Source organism: Palaemon carinicauda, chromosome 25, assembly GCF_036898095.1.
Source record: "Palaemon carinicauda isolate YSFRI2023 chromosome 25, ASM3689809v2, whole genome shotgun sequence".
Taxonomy (NCBI): domain Eukaryota; kingdom Metazoa; phylum Arthropoda; class Malacostraca; order Decapoda; family Palaemonidae; genus Palaemon; species Palaemon carinicauda.
The window spans coordinates 25,012,836-25,033,537 of NC_090749.1; the positions used below are offsets into that span (position 1 = coordinate 25,012,836).

The 20,702-nt window shown below is 38.7% G+C and overlaps 1 protein-coding gene across 1 annotated transcript; it reads right to left on the bottom strand.

Moving 5' to 3' along the window:
* Window positions 1-8,346: 8,346 nt before the first annotated feature.
* Window positions 8,347-11,172, bottom strand: LOC137618940 (uncharacterized). The gene is made up of 4 exons (XM_068349144.1): window positions 10,775-11,172; window positions 9,965-10,516; window positions 9,399-9,619; window positions 8,347-9,023 (listed from the first exon to the last, which is right to left on the bottom strand). The coding sequence occupies exons 1-4, from the start codon at window positions 11,170-11,172 to the stop codon at window positions 8,347-8,349; spliced, it is 1,848 nt and encodes a 615-aa protein (XP_068205245.1).
* Window positions 11,173-20,702: the final 9,530 nt, after the last annotated feature.

A 20,702-nucleotide genomic window follows, 5' to 3' on the forward strand; every position in this document is an offset into this window, starting at 1 on the left:
GATGAGGGAACTTGATGTACTAATGCTACTATGATGATTGAATCTTTGTATTACTACGGCATTAGATCTAATCTGTCTTCAGTTATCCTCTTCTTATTCTTTTCCTTTAATGAGAGTATTTGTTTGTGTATTCCAGTTTCATATCCTAAAAAAAACAAATAAAAAAATAGATTTCATATAAAAGGAAACCGTATTTAATAGTGTAAAATAAAAAATAAATAAAAAAAAAACGCATGAGGTGTCGAGCATAGATTGTACTCTACAACACATTCTAATCTTGAGCTGCTTTCTTGGATAAAGATTTCAGTTAACTTTGTTATCAAAAATCTTTTAATGTAACATATGTCCTGTGCACACATCAGAGTCAAGGGATTTAGGTGATTCTACTTTTATCATAGTGTGCCTTGGTTAGGGGTTAAAATAATGAGAGAGAGAGAGAGAGAGAGAGAGAGAGAGAGAGAGAGAGAGAGAGAGAGAGAGAGAGAGATAGCATGTCTTGATTTCTATTAAATCTTATTTTGATATTCATGATTATCTTAGAAGGACGCAAATTAGGAAATACTTACATTTTGGGACACCAGTTTTCCTTTCATATTTTATGTTCCATTAATAAAACAATGTTCAAGGATTGATTCCTTTGTGTTCCTGATGCTAAACATCCCTCAAACATTTCTTTCAACCAGAGTAGGAAATTCAGACCCACCAGGTGTAGTAGAAAGACTGACCTGCTGTTATTAAGGAGTAAATCTCGAATCATGAAACTAGTGCCGAAGATAACCTCAGCTGACGCTTGAAGGTTTAAAGGCTACTCATGAATGGCAGAGGCAAGAGACAGTGACATTACCCTATCAAACAGGACAATACCATAGAGACTGACCATATATCATATGACCAGCGCCTAAGCCCCCTCCCCGCCCATGCTAGGACCAGGAATGGCCAGGCAATGACTGCTGATGACTCAGCAGGTAGACCTAGAGGCTCCCCAAACCCCCCAACCTAAGCTCAAAAGGATGGTAAGATTGCAGACACTAATGACGCTAAAAAGACGGAGCAGGACTCTAACCCCTGACTGGCAAACACCAGGCAGAGACGATACTAATCAGGCCAAAGGCTTCAGCTGAAAAGATAAACTTAAAATAGCCATCCTAATAGTAAAGTCTAAACACCTTCAGAAACCCTTCTGCGATAACAACATATGATCGAGGGGAGGTATAATCTATATGTGGATCCCGTAACTCAACTGGAAGCATAATATTATGCAGAGTTTTTAGGTAAGACTGATATCAATTTGCTTTCCAAATCCTTCATTTTGGGAGTAATTTATTCACATGATAATTCGGGTCCGGGAATCTGCTCCTTTGGGAATATCAGACTCGATTTCTGTCTGTGTTTATCACGGTCATTCAAGGTTCAAATCAATACTTATGTTTATCAAACTTATTCAAGATTCTTTTCCATACCAAAAATATATCGGGTATTCATATGACCTGAATACAGATGCTGAAATGCGTTATTATTATTATTATTATCATTATTATTATTATCATTATTAGCTCAGCTACAACCCTAGTTGAAAAAGCAGGAGGCTATAGGACCTATAAGGGCTCCAACAAGGAAAATAGCCCAGTGAAAAAAAATAAAAAAAGAGAACTCTAATCAGGTATAAAATGATAATTTAATTTTCACTTCCTTCTTGAAGAAGCATCTCTCAAAGGCATTACTCCTCAAGGGAGTGAGTCTGTAGGACCTACGTACTTCTTCTGCACCCTCGTTGCGACCTGCAACAGTCGACCTACAGTCAGATACAGATATGCCTTTTAGAAGAAGGCTGGCTCAGTTATTTCAATTCTAGTGACAGATTGTGCTAGGATAACAGTGACCTCATTCGAGATATAAAAAAGAAAATCCTATAGCTACAAAAAAAAAGCTTCATTGCGTCCTGCAAAAAAAAAAAATCTATTGATTTGACCTCGTCTGAAGCTGGTCTAGAGAAGGGAATGACGATATGCTATTTCGGTGGAATGGAACATGAAAAGAAAATGAAGGTTCAGAAGTAATGAGAAGATAATGAGTCGCAAAGATTTCTTTGCAAAAGAGAAAATCTAAATCATATATAAAAACAGCTGAGTCACTCAGTAAAAGAAAAAGGTGTTGGGGGGAGGGGGGCCAGTCTATGCGTTCGGACAGGTAAAAAGGAATTTCTTTCGTTGTGGAAGATAAAAGAAACTGAATTAGATAATTAGGGTTTGGTAAACGAACATACAAAGGAAGTTCCCAACAGAGAGAAAAGGAAGAAATTTAGCGCTGGAAATTGAGACCAATTTGTCTCTAGATACTTATTGGACGGAATTGAAAGGTCCATAGTAATTTGGTGATAAAAATCATGTAAAAATATTCGATTTATTAGCTCGATGAAGTTCTGTTCGGTATAGTTTTCAAATTATTTCGTATAGGAAAAAGATAAGGAGATTTGCTGAAGAAACGGCGTCAATATTATTCAAAGATTTCTGAGAAGAAATTTGAAGGTCGTTGGGTAACCAGTCCTGTTTGGGGCTACCATTTATATCATTTATTGGTATGCTAATTCTGATAATAAAGACGAGGGAATATTTATTTGTTTGTGCAAAGGAACAAGAAGATTTTTAGGGACATATTTGTCACTGGTGAAATCAGGTAAAGAGGATTTGAAGAATATTCTCTTGGTTGGAAAATCGATTTGATATCTGAAGTTGAAAAGTCAGTGAACAAACAAGGAAGGAGTATGTGGAGATAGGAATAAAAATACAAGTTCGTTATTCCAGGCAACAAGTTACAAATATAATGTCTGTGAAAGCGACTGAAATGTTAGTTCAAAATGCATAAACAAATATAAATAGTTAGAAGTGTGTACATCCAGATTCGCATTTGGCAAAGACGGGAGAAATATATTCATATTTACAGCAGAAATCCTTGTGATAAAATGAGTAATATCTGTATCAGAAAATATATTGTGTATTCACATGGTTAATAGACTCTATAAGTAACTTAATACTAATAGTCATCATTGGTGCCTTTGTCCGAACATAAAACCAATCAGTCTGCTATTCATGGTCTCCGCCATCTTGATATTGTCGTTTTTTTGTAATTATGATTTAGGTGCAACAACAACAAAAACAGCATCACATATAAGAATAAACCCCAGTGAAGATACAAACACAAATTCTATTAGATCTGGAATCCAATCTCTTGTGTCTCCAAATACCCTTTTCAGTCTCACTTGCAGACGACCTTTGCAAAAGATGACTCGACGTTGATGAATTAAAGTTTCAGGTGTTGACTTAATTAACTTTCAAGAAATTCTTTGGTCCAAGTTCTTCTGCAAGATTAATAATGGCCAAAAATGTTTTGAGGACACTTCGATATTGGGCATCTTAAAACTCCTGTATTGGAAAAGAGACTGCACTAGGTGAGAGAGAGAGAGAGAGAGAGAGAGAGAGAGAGAGAGAGAGAGAGAGAGAGAGAGAGAGAGTTCATGATTTCTAAATTCATTATGAAATACAGGTTCTTTGATGTCATTCTACTCTGATATTTCATCGTAATGACCTCAGTTCTTCTCATCTTAGGCAGATGGAGATGGATATTGTCTGGGGAAAAAGACTCTGTATATAATATGTACGTGGAAGTGACTTCATCTGCATAGAATGCTAATGAAGTCATGTAGTAACATAATTAGGTTTAAAGCCGTTCATGAATGGCAGAGGAAAGGGACAGTGACATTACCCTACCGAGCAGGACAATGACCTAGAGACTGACCATATATACATATGATCAGCGCTGATGCCCCCTCTCCACCCAAGCTAGGACTAAGGAGGGCCAGGCAATGGCTGCTGATAACTCAGCAGATGGACCTAAAGGTTCCCCCAAACTTCTCATCCTTAGCTCACAAGGATGGTGAGGTCGAAGCGACCAAAAAACTAACGAATTTAAGCAGGATTCAAACCCCAGCCTAGCGCTCACTAGTTAGGGACGTTAACACATTGGCCACCAAGACATGGTAAGTCAAGTAAGAGTTTGCTCGACTCATTAGCAAATGGTGAGTCTCATCTGCCAATCTTCAGTTTCCTACAAGGCAATGAGACAGTGACTTAAGGCAAATAAAAATTTCCTTTTATTGGAATGTTCTTTTTACTGTTTACCCACAACATCTTCTCTCTTGGTCACTTTTTGTTTATTTTCTTTCCGTTATTTTTTTCTTCCCATATGATACATTCCATTACAAAGGAGAATGTTTTAAAAGGTAATGAATGAGAGAGAGAGAGAGAGAGAGAGAGAGAGAGAGAGAGAGAGAGAGAGAGAGAGAGAGAGAGACTATGTAGGGTACAAGACACACTGGATGAAATAAGAAAAGGGGAAATAATGCATTAAAGATTATTCGTTATAAAAGGAAAGTGGAACAGACCTGACAATTATTGCACCATCGCCATATTTCAAAAAGTATCGAGAAGGAAAAAGGGAGAGTTTTCGAATATGCACTGGGTGCAGGAATTCTACTTTCTTTATTCGTGACACCTGTGTCCTCGTCAATCTTGTAATCTTCTCTGTACATGAGGAAGGGATGTATAGGTACTTGCAGATCATTATTAGAAAAGTAAATGAAGATTAAAAGCATTGCAAGCTGTAAACAAACAATGTCGTTCAGCTTAGTTTCTTGGAACTTACACAATACAATACTGGTTCCCGTGACATGAGATAGACAGGTAGATAGATAGATAGGTAGATAGATATCTAGAGGAAGGCTAGCAAAAACCCTCTACCCCCCCCCCCCCCCTACCGTCCTATCTTGGAAAATGGAAAAGCAAAGTGGACCCTGTCAAAAATGGGAAAGTCTCTTAAAGAAGATTCAAAATTTTTCAAAGTTTCTTTAACATTTCCAGTTTGTTAACATAGATAAGGAAATATACTATAACTTTTCAACTATTTACTTGATCGTAAGTCAAGTAATCTTCTATCAAAAGAAGAGTGTTTTTATCAGCTGAGATATTAATATGAGAGAGATTAATTGATTCTAAAATATTTTTCTCTTTTGGCCCTATGAAGATTACTGTCCTGTTTGGTTCCATTCCCAAGGTATTTTAGGAGTCGATGATAATATTCAACAAAGTCTAACTATTGTCATAGTAGATGTCAAATATTACCTTTTACGTCGGCAATATGATTTCGTCTTCTTCCCTTTCGTCTTTTTCCTGTCTCTTGTTCCTAGTTAGAGAGAGACTGACATTGCACGATCTCCTCTGTAGCAGTTCGAGTTTTGAATAATGATTAGAATTAATCTTTCATTAAGTAATACATTAACGTGTAATTCTTCAATCCAGTACCAGTTGCGAACTGATATTCAAATTAGATATCACATCTGTTGCTGGTGCTTTTATTAATTACATGCAATGCGTTATGTTATCAAGATAATAATTACGATGAAAATCTAATTTTGCGATGAAAAAAAGATGCGCTTAATAGATTATGTTCTATGAATGTGGATGTTTTGGGCGACACAAACTCAGAAACTCAACTTTGACCTTTATTCCGTTAACAGTAGTAGTAACAGTAGTAACAGCAGTAGGTTCATTCCTGAAAGGAATTATTACAAACTTTAAATACATTATTAAATAGCCCATAATATTCAATAAGTCATAACGGTGACATGATGTACCTTAATACATCTTGCAAAGCTAATTAAATATAATTTTCTAAACAAGACACTTTCATTGCCACTTTATATCACATTTTATCATATTTATAGGACAATCAAATGTTAAATGTCACAAATAAAGCAATTTACGCCTTTTAACGCTTAAATGAATAAGACATATAAAACAAATATATACATATAAGTTCGTCAAAAAACTTACATCTGTGTGCCCAAAATTAATCCTTACGAAATATATACAACTGTTCTCCTTGAAAACCTTGCTTGAACTGTCAAAGAGACTTCATAATATTAGGAAGTAAGATGAAATCGTAATTTGTTTACACCTCTCAACTTTTTAACTACCACTTACAAATTTAACGACATTGTTTTTCCAACCAGATGGGTTTGTATTTCTGCATTAACATACTCAGCCTCATAAACAGATTAAACCTGTTTATCAAAATATACACCTACACATGCAGACACAATAAATAACCTTTAAGTTACAATGCAAACTCTTTGAATTCAAAACACTTCCACGATTCACTTATTCACCTAAACAAAATTAAACATCTTCTTAACTTAAATATATAATATCAAATGATAGGCCATAAGAACAACATAATATCACGTTACATTTAACATGAAAATCCTAGCCTTCAACTAATAACACTAGCTTCTGAATAGGACGGACAATAACCGAAGAAAGTGTCTTAATCTTGGCACTGCGAATTGTTCCTTTGTCATCAGGGTATACTTCTATCACTCGCCCCATTGGCCAGTGATTCCTTGGTTCAATGTCACTCTTTACCAAAACCACATCGCCAACAATTAGATTTCTTCTTGCTTCATTCCACTTTGGTCTAGTCTGTAAAGTGCTCAAATACTCTTTTCTAAATCTTGACCAAAACAGGTTGGTCAGATATTGAATGCATCTCCACCTTCTCCTCATGTAAACATCATCCTTTTGAAACAAGCCAGGGGGAGGGATCACATAAGATTTTGGAATCAACAAATGGTTTGGAGTTAGTGGCTCAAGGTCATCTACGCTGTCACTTACAGTGGTTAACGGTCTTGAATTGACGATGCTCTCAACCTCACAAAGCAGAGTCCATAAACTTTCATCATTTAGCCTTTCACCAAATTCCTTCACCAGTGCAGACAACACTTTTCTAACTGTTGTGATTTGGCGCTCCCAACAACCACCCATGTGGCTTGCTGCAGGTGGATTGAATTTCCATTCAATATGATGATGCGACAAATACTTCTCAATCTTCTTTTCCTCCATCTCATCAAGAGCTGCCTTAAGTTCTCTCTCAGCCCCATGGAAGTTGGTTCCATTATCACATCTGATAACCTTAGGATGACCTCTTCGAGAAACAAATCTTCGCAAAGCATTTATGAAAGAGTCAGATTGTAAAGTGTTTGCAGTTTCAATATGAATTGACCTACTAACCAAGCAGGTAAATATCACACCATACCTCTTATAACTCCTTTCTTCCTTCCTTGATGTAATAGGGTCCAAAGAGGTCAATACCAACATTACTGAATGATGGTGAAGGTTCCAATCTGTCTGCTGGAAGATCAGCCATCTTTTGACTCAAAGCTGGTTCTTTCAACTTCCTGCAAGTAACACAATGAAATAACACATTCCTGACAGTTGCATTAGCATTGATGATCCAATACTTCTGCCTTAGATTTGAGATAACATGGTTTCTACCTGAATGAGCTAATAATTCATGCTCATGTCTTATCAACAATGTAGTCACATGATGCTTCTTTGGTAACAGTATGGGATGTTTGGCATACCGTGGAATGTCAGACCTTCTTATCCTACCTCCAACCTTCAATATTGAAAGCTGCTCCAGTAAATGAAGACCTTGTATCCAATGTTGCCACCTTTCAGCTAGCTCATCTGGAATCCTCTCATCCCAGTCCAAACTCTCAACTTGACACAATTCATGTAACAGTTTCTTGGCCGGTAAGATGATTGGAGAGAGCAACCCAAGGGGATCATATAATGATGAGATAGTTGATAACAATCCTCTTCTGGTGAATGGATTATCCTTAAGCTCAATTGAGAACTTAAATGAGTCTTCTTTAAGGTCCCATAACATTCCTAAGGCTTTTGTCATTAAACTCTCCATGTCAAGATTAAACTTGTCACTTTCAACCGAACAATCTTCAGCAGGCAAAGCTTTAAGGACATCACTTGAATTGCTGATAAATTTAGTTAACCTAAATCCTCCTTCACTAGTTGCAGATACCAAATCCTTCACCAACTTCACTACTGTAGGAACATCCGCACATGACTTCAAACAGTCATCAACATAGAAATTGTGCCTTATGGTGTTGCCAACAGTTGAATTATACTTCTCATCAGCTTTGTCTGCTGTGACCTTCAATGCAGTATTTGCAATACTCGGTGATGAGATTGCTCCGAAAATGTGAACAGCCATTCAGAATTCTTCAAGAGGTCGATTGATTTCACCATTAGGCCACCACAAGAATCTAACAGTCCTGATTCTCAGGTGGAATCTTTATTTGAAAGAACATAGCTTCAACATCTCCAATGAATGCATAAACCTCCTGCCGGAATCTAATGAGTACTCCCGTCAATGAATTGGTGAGGTTTGGACCCTGGAGCAGAACCTAATTTAATGACACTTTCAAATTTGGCACTAGAGTAAAAAGAAAACCCTAATCTTCCCTTTCTTGGGATGAAAAACTGCGTGATGAGGAAGATACCAAACAGGAATCTTATTGACCTCATCATCTGGGATCTTGTAAGCATAGCCTTTTTCAAACAACTTGTCCATGAATGCTGTGTACTGCTGTCTGTAATCTTCACTATTCTTCATCTTCCTCCTTTGCCACTTAGCTCTGCTAACAGCCTGCTTCTTATTGTTAGGAAGATTCACATTGCGATCTCTGAAAGGCATGGGTAGCTGAAAGTGACCATCTCTAAATTCAATGTCATCCTGGCACCTTTTCACAAATCTTGTGTCCTCAAAAGATAAGCCACGCTCATCAGGAACTGACCCAAGATCCCTTTCTGAAAAATCTAACTCAAAGTACTTCCTAATACTTTCAACAGTAATACAGTCAGTAACATGTTGAACATCAGATACAAGTAACCTGTGACATGAAACCCCATTTGAACTAACCTTAACATGTACAGGCCCATTAACTGTCCATCCATGCAAATATCTTACTGCAAAGGGGCCATAACCTGAAGTGGGTACAACCTCTAAAGGTTGTAAAGCTGTTGGACAGTTACTACCTATCAAAATTCCTATGTCTAACTCTGGCTGATACACTGGAATCTTATTAATAACACTTGATAAATGAGGCCAATCTTTTAACATTTCATACCTTGGAATTTGATCATGATTAACAGGAATATCCTTTTGTGTGAATACCTTTGGTAATACAACATCATTATTACCATGTATATCAGCAACAACAAGACCATTCACAATAAAGGTTTTAACCGTATCAGTCCCATGCATTGTTTACAACTTGATAGCTGTTTCAATACCTTTACAGTTTAATTGATCGTTGATACTATCTTTAATGAAACAACCTGTACTGCCCGTATCATAAAAGGCATAAGTTTGTATTACATTGTCGCTACCCTTTACACGTAATTGCACAGGCAAGATTGATTGCAATACTGTATCAGAAATTGTACATGCAGAAGACCTCACATTACTTAGAGTCTGAGTATTACCTTGACCTGGAGTGCGACCTTCACCTTGAGTACCATCTTGACCCTTAGCACAACCTTGAACTGTACTTTCAGACTGTGCACTAGCTTGTGACACAATTGCACTGTTGCTGTCAAGCATCCTAAAATTCTCAATGTGCAGAGTGGTAGGATGCCTTTTATTACATGTCTTGCACTGCCATCGATTGAGACACCTTTTTGAAGTGTGGTTATTGCCCAAACAACTGAAGCAAAGACGGTTGACTTTAAAAAATTCTCGTCTTTCATCCACACTCCTGTGCAGAAATTGACGGCACTCCTCAAGGTCATGATGACCACTACAGAGTTGGCATTTCCTAGTATACTGGCTGACAGAATTTGATGGTTGCACTGTCACTGCAAACGATTTTTGCTTGGTCTGACTTGAGCCATGATTTGCCTTTGCCTTTGAAAAAACACACACTTTACCCAAAGCTTCCCTGCTGAATACAGGATCCATTGCTGCCTCTGCTGCATTTTGCACAAATTCCACTAATGTGGTGAAACACACACAAACACCTTGCTTCCCGAGCTTTATCACATGATCCAACCACTTATTTTGAATATACACTGGCAGCTTTGAAATCACCCTCTGAAGGTTTGGCGAATCATTCAAAACCTGCATGTTTGATAATGACTGCATGGTATGATTACATTTCACAAGATATAAAGCATATTCCTGCAAGGATTCACTGTTATCACCTCTCACTTGTGGCCACTTGGTTAGCTTGTCTATGTATGCCATGGAAACCTTGTATGGATCTCCATACACTTTGTCCAGAAGTCTTTTTGCTTCAATGTATCCTTCAGATGCATTCATAAACATGCACCCAGCTATGAGTGACTTAGGCTTTCCTTTTAGATGCTGATTTAAGAAATACAGCCTGTTGGAGTCTGATGTGGGGTGTGGCACGATGCGGTCATTAAATGCCAGCATGAATGATGCATATTCAAGAAGATCACCACAAAATTTGGTCATTTCAGCATGAGGCAGCATCATAGCCGCTGCTAACTGTTGCTGACTTTGGTAGAATGACTCTGGGGCAGGTGCCATGGGTAGAAAAGCCATGGTCACATTGGGTTTATTTTGATGCACATTGTGACTGGGAACAAATGCTGGTGTTTCAGGGTTTAAAACTTTGTCTGTCGATGGAATAACTTCTTCCTGGAACACCTTCTCCCTCGCCGCTTCAATTTCACCATCCAACTTTAACAAATCTTCCTTGGCTTTTAATTCTGCCGGTTGTTGGGCTATTTCTGTTTGTTTCTCAAGCAGTGCCCTCTGTGCAAGCAAACCAGCTAACTTTGCCTTCTCCTGTATGAGAGAAGACTTTACACTTGATGCCGTGCTTTTAACTGACCTCCTGGATTTATGTGACCTGCTCCGCAGTGAAGATCCGTCCATAGAATCCTGCAAATTTTCTTCTGTTGTGGCTATCCATTTATGCACCTGTAATCTGAATCCTATGGCAGACAATTCGTTATCTTCAAACCTTTTGATTTCTGACTGGTGCTCGTTGACAGGTAGTTGAGACAAGTAATCACTGTGGCAGTCTTTGTACTTCTTTAACCTTTCCTCAAACTCCTCCATGCCTGTCTTTTCTAAATGGAGATTATCAGGCTTCTCCATACACTTGCCGACTTCATTCCGTTTCTTTGTGAGGGCAGAGAGAGCAGCAGTCTGGTTGTTCTTGAGGGTGCGTAACTTCTCCTTGGCATCACCATTGTCTTCTACGTTGTCCTTCTGATCCGTATTCATGTTAAAGATGAATGAACTATTGTTATGGGCGACAAACTCAGAAACTCAACTTTGACCTTTATTCCGTTAACAGTAGTAGTAATAGTAGTAACAGTAGTAACAGTAGCAGTAGGTTCATTCCTGAAAGGAATTATTACAAACTTTAAACACTGTACATTATTAAATAGCCCATAATATTCAATAAGTCATAACCGTGACATAATGTACCTTAATACATCTTGCAAAGCTAATTAAATATAATTTTCTAAAAAAGACACTTTCATTGCCACTTTATATCACATTTTATCATATTTATAGGACAATCAAATGTTAAATGTCACAAATAAAGCAATTTACGCCTTTTAACGCTTAAATGAATAAGACATATAAAACAAATATATACATATAAGTTCGTCAAAAAACATACATCTGTGTGCCCAAAATGAATCCTTACGAAATATATACAACTGTTTTCCTTGAAAACCTTGCTTGAACTGTCAAAGAGACTTCATAATTTTAGGAAGTAAGATGAAATCGTAATTTGTTTACACCTCTCAACTTTTTAACTACCACTAACAAATTTAACGACATTGTTTTTCCAACCAGATGGGTTTGTGTTTCTGCATTAACAGTGGAGTAAGTTTTAAAGTGCTTAAGGTTATAGATTTTGCATTAAAACGGATTTTTGAAGACTAATTGATATGTTAATTATTGTAACCGTTTGAATCCTATTGGATCAAAGGTAAAAGAGAGAGAGAGAGAGAGAGAGAGAGAGAGAGAGAGAGAGAGAGAGAGAGAGAGAGAGAGAGAGAGCCCATGCAAATGGTGATAGATTACATTATTAGAAAATGAATCTTTTAACTATGTCATATTAATCAAAGTTTTTTCTTTTTAGTTTTAAACGTAAGAATATACTACTACAACAGCAACCACTACTACTACTACTACTACTGGTACTACTACTACAACTGAAATCTTGTGACGACAAACGAAGCTTATTGAAACATGATATATATATATATATATATATATATATATATATATATATATATATATATATATATATATATATATATATATATATATATATATATATATATATATATATATATATGTGTGTGTGTGTGTGTGTGTATGTGTGTGTGTGATCACCATCGTTCACTTTGAGACACTATCTTTAAATTTCATTATTTTAAATCAGCAGAACCTAAGTGGAAATCTATTCAAGCGAGAATCAATATCTTATTCTAATTTCCGAGCAAAAAGTTTGCTTCTTTATTTTTGAGAGAAACACCACATCTTTTCTTCGTCTTTCTGTTCATTCTTCTTCCGATTGCCAAATAATGTCTCCAAGGAAGCAGTGATGGGATAGCGATCCTTTCTAAGGAAGGGAAATCAGGAAGGAAGAGAAGAGACTTTGGAAATGTCTAAGGATGAAATGGGGAATAAAAGTGTCAGATGAAATTATTGTAATGTTCTAAGTAGGAGAAATGGTCAAAGTAACTTTTCCATTTCTATCTATTAAGTAATAGTTATTAGTGGACGATGGCCTCTGAATCCTTGAAGTCCTTTTAACCGCCCCTTTGAAAGTCACTCCATTAAGCTTGGTTTTTTTCTTTCTTCCAATCATAGTTTTGATAATGAAGATTGTTTATTGAGTTTAAGATTAATCAGATTTTAAGCAGAGGATTCTATAAAGAACTCACATAGATTGATACTAACGACTATGCAAAATAATACATATTAAACACCACTTCATTTTTTGAAACAAATTTTCAAAAAAAGATTTAGTCAAACATGATGGAAATGGAGGAAGCTAAATTGTGGGAAGCGACCTGTTAAGATATTCCTACTTCGGAATAAAGTCTCAATTGAATGACAAAGTTGACGAAGAAAGTCTCTATGTTAGAGTGACAAGTTCCCCTTGAGTAACGATATACCATAGTCCAGGTTTTATTCTTTATTTCTCCGTCTTTTGTTTCTCAAAAACAAATTCGAATAGTATTTGAACTTTCATTGTTATATGAAAGAGGAATCGATGAATTTCGATTCTATCGAAGATAAGCTATAAATTTTGTCTGCCACATAAAGAATTTCTCTGGATACATTTTCTCTCATTCATACCTATGTTCAATTAATCTCCATCCTCTGAATTTAATGGATGGCTTGACTTTTAGATGTTTTGCGTCCATTGATGACAGGAGGTTTCGTGCAAAAGTTAATAGACTGGCCAAGGCACCAGCCACCCATTGAGATACTACTGCTAATGAGTTACTGGCTCTTTTGAATGAGCAGACAGTGGGTATTGGGTATTGCATTGGACTTCTTTCTGTGGTTACGATTCATCTATCTTTTGCCTGCACATACACCGAATAGTTTGGTCTATTCTTCACACACTCTCCTCTCTCCTCTTACACCTGACAACACTAAGAGAACCGATTTTCTTTTCCAAGGGACATTAACTCATTTAGAGAACATTTACCAATAATTGTGCTGACATTATTATGAGAATCAATTTGTGAATGTTGTTTTCATTCTTAACATCAACTTGATCTCAAAGGAGGAACTTTGGTCACGTTTAATTCTTTTAATACTTCCTGATTCTTGACATTTGTCTCTCTCCTCTGTTTTATCTGTTTTGTAACAACCGTGTGTCACACAATTGTACATAATTCCTTTTGCATATATTATGCTTGTATCTTCGCTCTTCCCTTGCACTAAACGAACATGAAAATTCATGTCTGCTGTTTCCTCTGTAACATTGTCTGTCTTGTTAACTTGTTATGTCCTGTTGCCTTGAGGTTTTGTATATAAAGGAGTGTGTTCTATAACAATATAACTCAGTTGATTGCATCCTGCCTTTGAGTTCACAACCCTCTCTCTTCAAGTCACGACGTAGTCTGTCTACATCTGCTGACATCCGCTTGGTAGCTGCCAACGGATCTGCGATACCCACCTACGGTTACGAGAACCTCACATTATCGTTCGGAAACGGTAAATTCAATTGGAAGTTTCTCATTGCTGACGTCACAATGCCAATCCTCGGTGTGGATTTCCTCTCTCAGTTCCACCTTCTGGTCGATGTCGCCCACCGACGATTGGTCAACGCAGACTCGTACTTGTCGACACCTCTTCAACCCGCCCCCTCTAACCTCGCTCTCCACATCAGCGCACCCACGGATGCCTACACCCACCTCCTCACGTCGTACCCGGAAGTTTTCCGTCCAGAACTTCGCCAAACACCCACGGTTCCTGCCAAGCACGGTATTTATCACCATATCAAGACGACGGGACCCCCAGTCTTCGCAAAATTCAGACGTCTGGCACCGGAACGATTGGCAGCCGCCAAACAGATGTTCGCCGAAATGGAGAAAATGGGCCTTTGCCAAAAGGAATCCAGCCCATGGTCGTCACCCTTACACATCGTTCTGAAGAAAGACGGCTCCCTCAGTCCGTGCAGGGATTACAGGCGCCTGAACATGCAAACAGAACCGGATCACTACCCCCTCCCAAACATTGCTGATGTGACCTCCTACCTGCACAAAGCGAAGGTTTTCTCTACGCTCGACCTCCTGAAGGGGTATTATCAGGTGCCTATGAACCCAGAACATATCCCCAAGACTGCCATCACCACTCCGTTTGGCACATACACCTTCAATTACTCCTGTTTTGGCCTTCGTAATGCTGGGGCAACATTTCAACGTCTCATGGATGGCATCTTAGGGGACCTCCCTTTCTGTGTATGTTATGTGGACGACATACTTGTGTTCTCCTCCTCAAAAGAGGAACACCTCCGTCACCTGCGCATCGTGCTCGACCGCCTGCAACAAAACGGCCTTGTAGTCCGGTACGACAAGTGTACCTTTGGCGCCAACAAAGTTTCGTTCTTAGGGCACCGTATCACTCCTGAAGGAGTCCATCCCCTCCCTGAGAAGGTAGCAGCCGTTCAGAATTTCCCCGCGCCCTCGACCGTCAAAGCTCTGCAGGAATTCTTGGCCATGATCAACTATTATCACTGTTTTCTGCCAGCCATTGCCACCACTCTTGCTCCCCTCTACGCCTCCCTCAAGGGCAAGCCAAAGGACCTGAAGTGGGGTCCCCTTCAAGAAGCAGCCTTCTGCAATGCAAAGAAGGCCCTATCAACTGCTGCGGCTCTCACTTTTCCTATCCCACACGCCCCTCTCCTTCTCTCCACCGATGCCAGCGACGTCTCTATTGGTGCTGTACTCGAGCAGGTGGTCAAAGGCTCATCCCGCCCATTGGCCTACTTCAGCAGAAAACTGTCCAAGGCAGAATCGGGTTATTCTACCTTCGATCGAGAATTGCTGGCGGTGCACTTGGCTGTCCGTCACTTTCGCCATTTCTTAGAAGGTACGCCCTTCGTCATTCGCACAGACCACATGCCTCTGGTGCACGCCTTCACTCGACAGTCTGACGTCTGGTCCGCCCGTCAACGCCGATATCTCTCCGCCGTGGCTGAATACAATTGCACCCTCCAATACGTCCCTGGGAAAATGAATCCCGTTGCCGATGCCCTGTCAAGAAACACGTTGGCTGCCGTTCAACTGGGATTGGATTACAACGCCCTGGCTGAAGCCCAACGACAGGATCCAGAGTATCAATCTTGTAGGACATCCTGCACGTCCCTCCGTTGGGAAGATTTTCCCCTCGAAGACTCCAACACCACCCTCCTCTGTGACGTCAGTACTGGTAGACCGCGACCTTGGATTCCTGCTCCCATGCGCCGACAGGTGTTTGATTTCATTCACGGCCTTTCACATCCCTCGTGCCGTTCTACTGCACAGCTGCTGAAGGCAAAGTTCATTTGGCACTGCATTTCTAAGGATGCTAAGGATTGGGTCCGAGCCTGTACTTCTTGCCAATCTTCCAAAGTACATCGACACACGGATTCAGCAGTGGACACCTTTCCTCAACCTCAGCGTCGTTTCGCACAAATTCACGTCGACGTTGTAGGCCCCCTTCCCACATCACAAGGACATCGTTACCTGTTTACCGTCATCGACCGCTCCACTCGTTAGCCTGAAGCCATTCCCATGGAAACTGCAACGTCCGCCTCATGTACATCTGCCTTACTCTCTGGATGGATTTCAAGATTCGGTATCCCTGAGCATATTACTTCTGACAGGGGAACCACTTTCACCTCTCAATTGTGGACGTCATTAGCGAATCTCCTGGGCATCACCCTACATCAGAAAACGGCCTACAACCCCGCTGCCAATGGAATGGTTGAACGTTTTCATGGCACCCTCAAAGCAGCTTTGATGTCCCGCTGCAAGGATTGCAACTGGTTTACTCAGCTTCCCTGGGTCCTCCTTGGACTAAGGACCACTCCTAAAGACGCCCTCGACGTCTCGGCAGCTGAAATGGTGTTTGGCAACCCGTTGGTCGTCCCTGCCGAATTTTCTCCTTCTACAACCTCCTCCGACGATCTCCAGCGCATACGTCACGTCGTGGGAAAATTTACTCCGTGCCGCCAGACTTACAAGCCTCCAGCGAAGCATCACATACCAACGGACTTGCACTCTGCAACGCACGTCTTCCTGCGCAACGACACTAGCAAGCCACCACTAACGCCCCCTTACACGGGCCCTTTCCTTGTGATCCGACGCAGTCCGAAAGCATTCCTACTAAACATTCTGGTCAAAGAAGACTGGGTCTCCATTGATCGTCTAAAACCTGCTTATCTTCTGCCAGATGACCCGCCTACAGTTCACCTCTCCAGATCAGGGCGCCCTACTTAACATATAGAGTATGTCATTTTTAGGGGGGGAGCCATGTAACAACCGTGTGTCACACAATTGTACATAATTCCTTTTGCATATATTATGCTTGTATCTTCACTCTTCCCTCGCACTAAACGAACATGAAAATTCATGTCTGCTTTTTCCTCTGTAACATTGTCTGTCTTGTTAACTTGTTATGTCCTGTTGCCTTGAGGTTTTGTATATAAAGGAGTGTGTTCTATAACAATATAACTCAGTTGATTGCATCCTGCCTTTGAGTTCACAACCCTCTCTCGGCTCGTCACAGTTTGTTCACATGTCTTATCTAATTATTTTGATTTTGACTTTGTTAAGTTACTACACTCTCTCTCTCTCTCTCTCTCTCTCTCTCTCTCTCTCTCTCTCTCTCTCTCTCTCTCTCTCTCTCTCTCTCTGTCTCTCTCTCTCTCTCTCTCTCTCTCTCTCTCCAATAATATAAGAAAAGTTCTTACATTCAGAGTGGAGTGTGCCTCCCAAACCCACTATTATTATTATTATTATTATTATTATTACTATCCAAGCTACAACCCTAGTTGGAAAAGCAAGATGCTATAAGCCCAGGGGCTCCAACAGGGAAAAATATCCCAGTGAGGAAAGGAAATAAGGAAATAAATAAGTGAAGAGAACAAATTAACAATAAATCATTCTAAAATAAGAAACAACGTCAAAACAGACATGTCATATAATAAACTATCAACAACATCAAAAGCAAATATGTCATAAATAAACTATAAAAAGACTATGTCCGCCTGGTAAACAAAAAAGCATTTGCTCCAACTTTGAACTTTTGAAGTTCTACTGATTCAACCACCCGATTAGGAAGATCATTCCACAACTTGGTCACAGCTGGAATAAAACTTCTAGAGTACTGCGTAGTATTGAGCCTCGTGATGGAGAAGGCCTGGCTATTAGAATTAACTGCCTGCCTAGTATTACGAACAGGATAGAATTGTCCAGGGAGATCTGAATGTAATGGATGGTCAGAGTTGTGAAAAATCTTATGCAACATGCATAATGAACTAATTGAACGATGGTGCCAGAGATTAATATCTAGATCAGGAATAAGAAATTTAATAGACCGTAAGTTTCTGTCCAACAAATTAAGATGAGAATCAGCGGCTGAAGACCAGACAGGAGAACAATACTCAAAACAAGGTAGAATGAAAGAATTAAAACACATCTTCAGAATAGATTGATCACCGAAAATCTTGAAAGACTTTCTCAATAAGCCTATTTTTTGTGAAATTGAAGAAGACACAGACCTTATATGTTTCTCAAAAGTAAATTTACTGTCGAGAATCACACCTAAAATTTTGAAAGAGTCATACATATTTAAAGAAACATTATCAATACTGAGATCCGGATGTTGAGGAACCACCGTCCTTGACCTACTTACAATCATACTTTGAGTTTTGTTAGGATTCAACTTCATACCCCATAATTTGCACCATGCACTAATTCTAGCTAAATCTCTATTAAGGGATTCACTAACCCTAGATCTACATTCAGGGGATGGAATTGATGCAAAGAGAGTAGCATCATCTGCATATGCAACAAGCTTGTTTTCTAGGCCAAACCACATGTCATGTGTATATAGTATAAAAAGTAAAGGGCCAAGAACACTACCCTGTGGGACACCGGATATCACATTCCTATAATCACTATGGTGCCCATCAACAACAACTCTTTGAGATCTATTACTTAAAAAATCAATAATAATGCTAAGAAACGACCCACCCACTCCCAACTGTTTCAGTTTGAAAACAAGGGCCTCATGATTAACACGGTCAAAGGCAGCACTAAAATCAAGGCCAAGGCCACTATGGCCGATTGGGATTACAACAGATTTCTACTACGTCTTTATCATCAAACATCAATTTTAATCAAATACAAATTAGTGAACAAATAATGTTATATTTGTTTCACTGTAATTTTATGAAGATACCATTAGTTCTTCGTCGGAGAACAAAACACCAAGTTAAATGTTTACACTTGAGGGCAGGAAATAACTCTAACAATGGGACTTGAGTTATTCCCTTAAAGGACTTAGTTGTTCTCTCTTCGTCACCTTCCTTTATCCTTCCTTCTCCCCGTTATTAACTCTCTTCTCCAAACTTTTCTTCGCAATCCTCCTCCCCATTCCCTTTTGTCAGTTGTGGGCTTTATTTAGAGGTCACTCTTAAATGATAGAGGCAAGGGACATTGACATTGCCTAAAGAGGACAATGATCTAGATGTGACTGGCGTCCAAGGTCCTTCTCTACCAAGCTATGATTAGGGATGGCCAGGCAATGGCTGTTAATGACTCAGCAGATAGACCTAGCTCACAAGGAGGATGAGATTACATTCACTGCAGGAAACAATCAAGGTTACGCGGGAATCGAACCCCAGTCCAACACGTTTCCTGACAGGGACGTTTTTCAACAGGCTATTACAGTCTCATAATCTTCAGAATATAGGAAACTTTCCTATATTCTCCTCTAACTTCATTATACTCAGTTCCTTTCGCACGATTCATTAATATAATTTATCATGACCACAATTATTTTGTTAACGACCCATTTGGGTCATCAGCATTAATCAAGAACTTAAATGACCTGTTAAGGATAATGAAGTATCGTTTAGATTCTCTTTCCTGAAATCCTAATTTCCCTGTGGATTCATTTCATTCTAAACGGGGAATAATACGAACTCATTTAAATAATGGAATATGACAAAAGTCTTGCCATCATCATTAATTCAATATGATGACTATTATTATTATTATTATTATTATTATTATTATTATTATTATTATTATTATTATTATTATTATTTCCCCTACCTCCTCAGGTTTCACATAAACAAACCTGAGATTTTATTTTTTCCCTCTTTGTTTTAATTCTTATCTGTTGTTGTCTGACATTCTGAGGCTGTTATATGATTGGTCATATTGGTTATAGGATTAAATATTGAAATTCTAAAGCGAGTTATCTCGATAGAAGGAGTGAGAAGCTCTCTAAGGTAAACATTACCCCCGAGGAATGCCTCAACCCTATTCATACATCAGGTGATTTTGGATTCATGTATTTGTAACACTTTTATTAAGTGACTCTAGAAAGTATCATTCCTTTATCTGCATCAGAATATTTAATTATATATTTGACGTCTCTGTAATATCGAAGAAAAGGAAGTTTTCTTATTCTATCTCTTTCAAAGCTCTCTATTTTTTCTTTATTTTTTAGCTATCTATCTTTTTTAAATTGCTACAAAAGATATAGTATGTAAAATTCATCTATATTTTTCTGTTTGACATAATTCCCTATATGAAAGATTCATTTTCTATACTTTGTTACTGACATAAAATGAAAAAAAAAAATATACTTTTGTAGTTTCTTTCATAGATAATAGTTTCTCATTCAACATAAATAAAAAAAAAGTAAAAGAATCCTTTGCCAAGTTAATTATCACTTCAAGGAACAAAGCCATTACTAATAATTGTCCAAATAATTTAGTTTAACCAATATATCATTAGGAATATCTCTATACATCAAAACACGACTTCATTGCAATACGGCTTCTAAATAAAGAAGACCAACTATATTAGGAAACAGGTATAATATTGTACCTCTCAGAATTCCGAACACACTCCGAAACGGAGCAAACGTTTACGCTGTGGACATCAATATTTGCCCAAGACGCATTTCATGATAGATGGACATATTCAGGTGGAGTGTTTCCTCCATTACTGACACAAGAAAAATCCTTTCGAATTTTGGATGCTCCCTTC

Bases quoted from the DNA above. Each gene is read 5' to 3' on its own strand.
- LOC137618940 (XM_068349144.1), bottom strand. From the start codon at position 11,172: ATGAATACGGATCAGAAGGACAACGTAGAAGACAATGGTGATGCCAAG. The intron at 9,620-9,964 runs GTTGGATCATGT...TCTTTGCTTCAG, and splicing joins GTGTATATTCAAAATAAGTG to TTGTTTGGGCAATAACCACA. The intron at 9,024-9,398 runs GTAATACTCAGA...AAATGTTAAAAG, and splicing joins AGGTCGCACTCCAGGTCAAG to ATTGGCCTCATTTATCAAGT.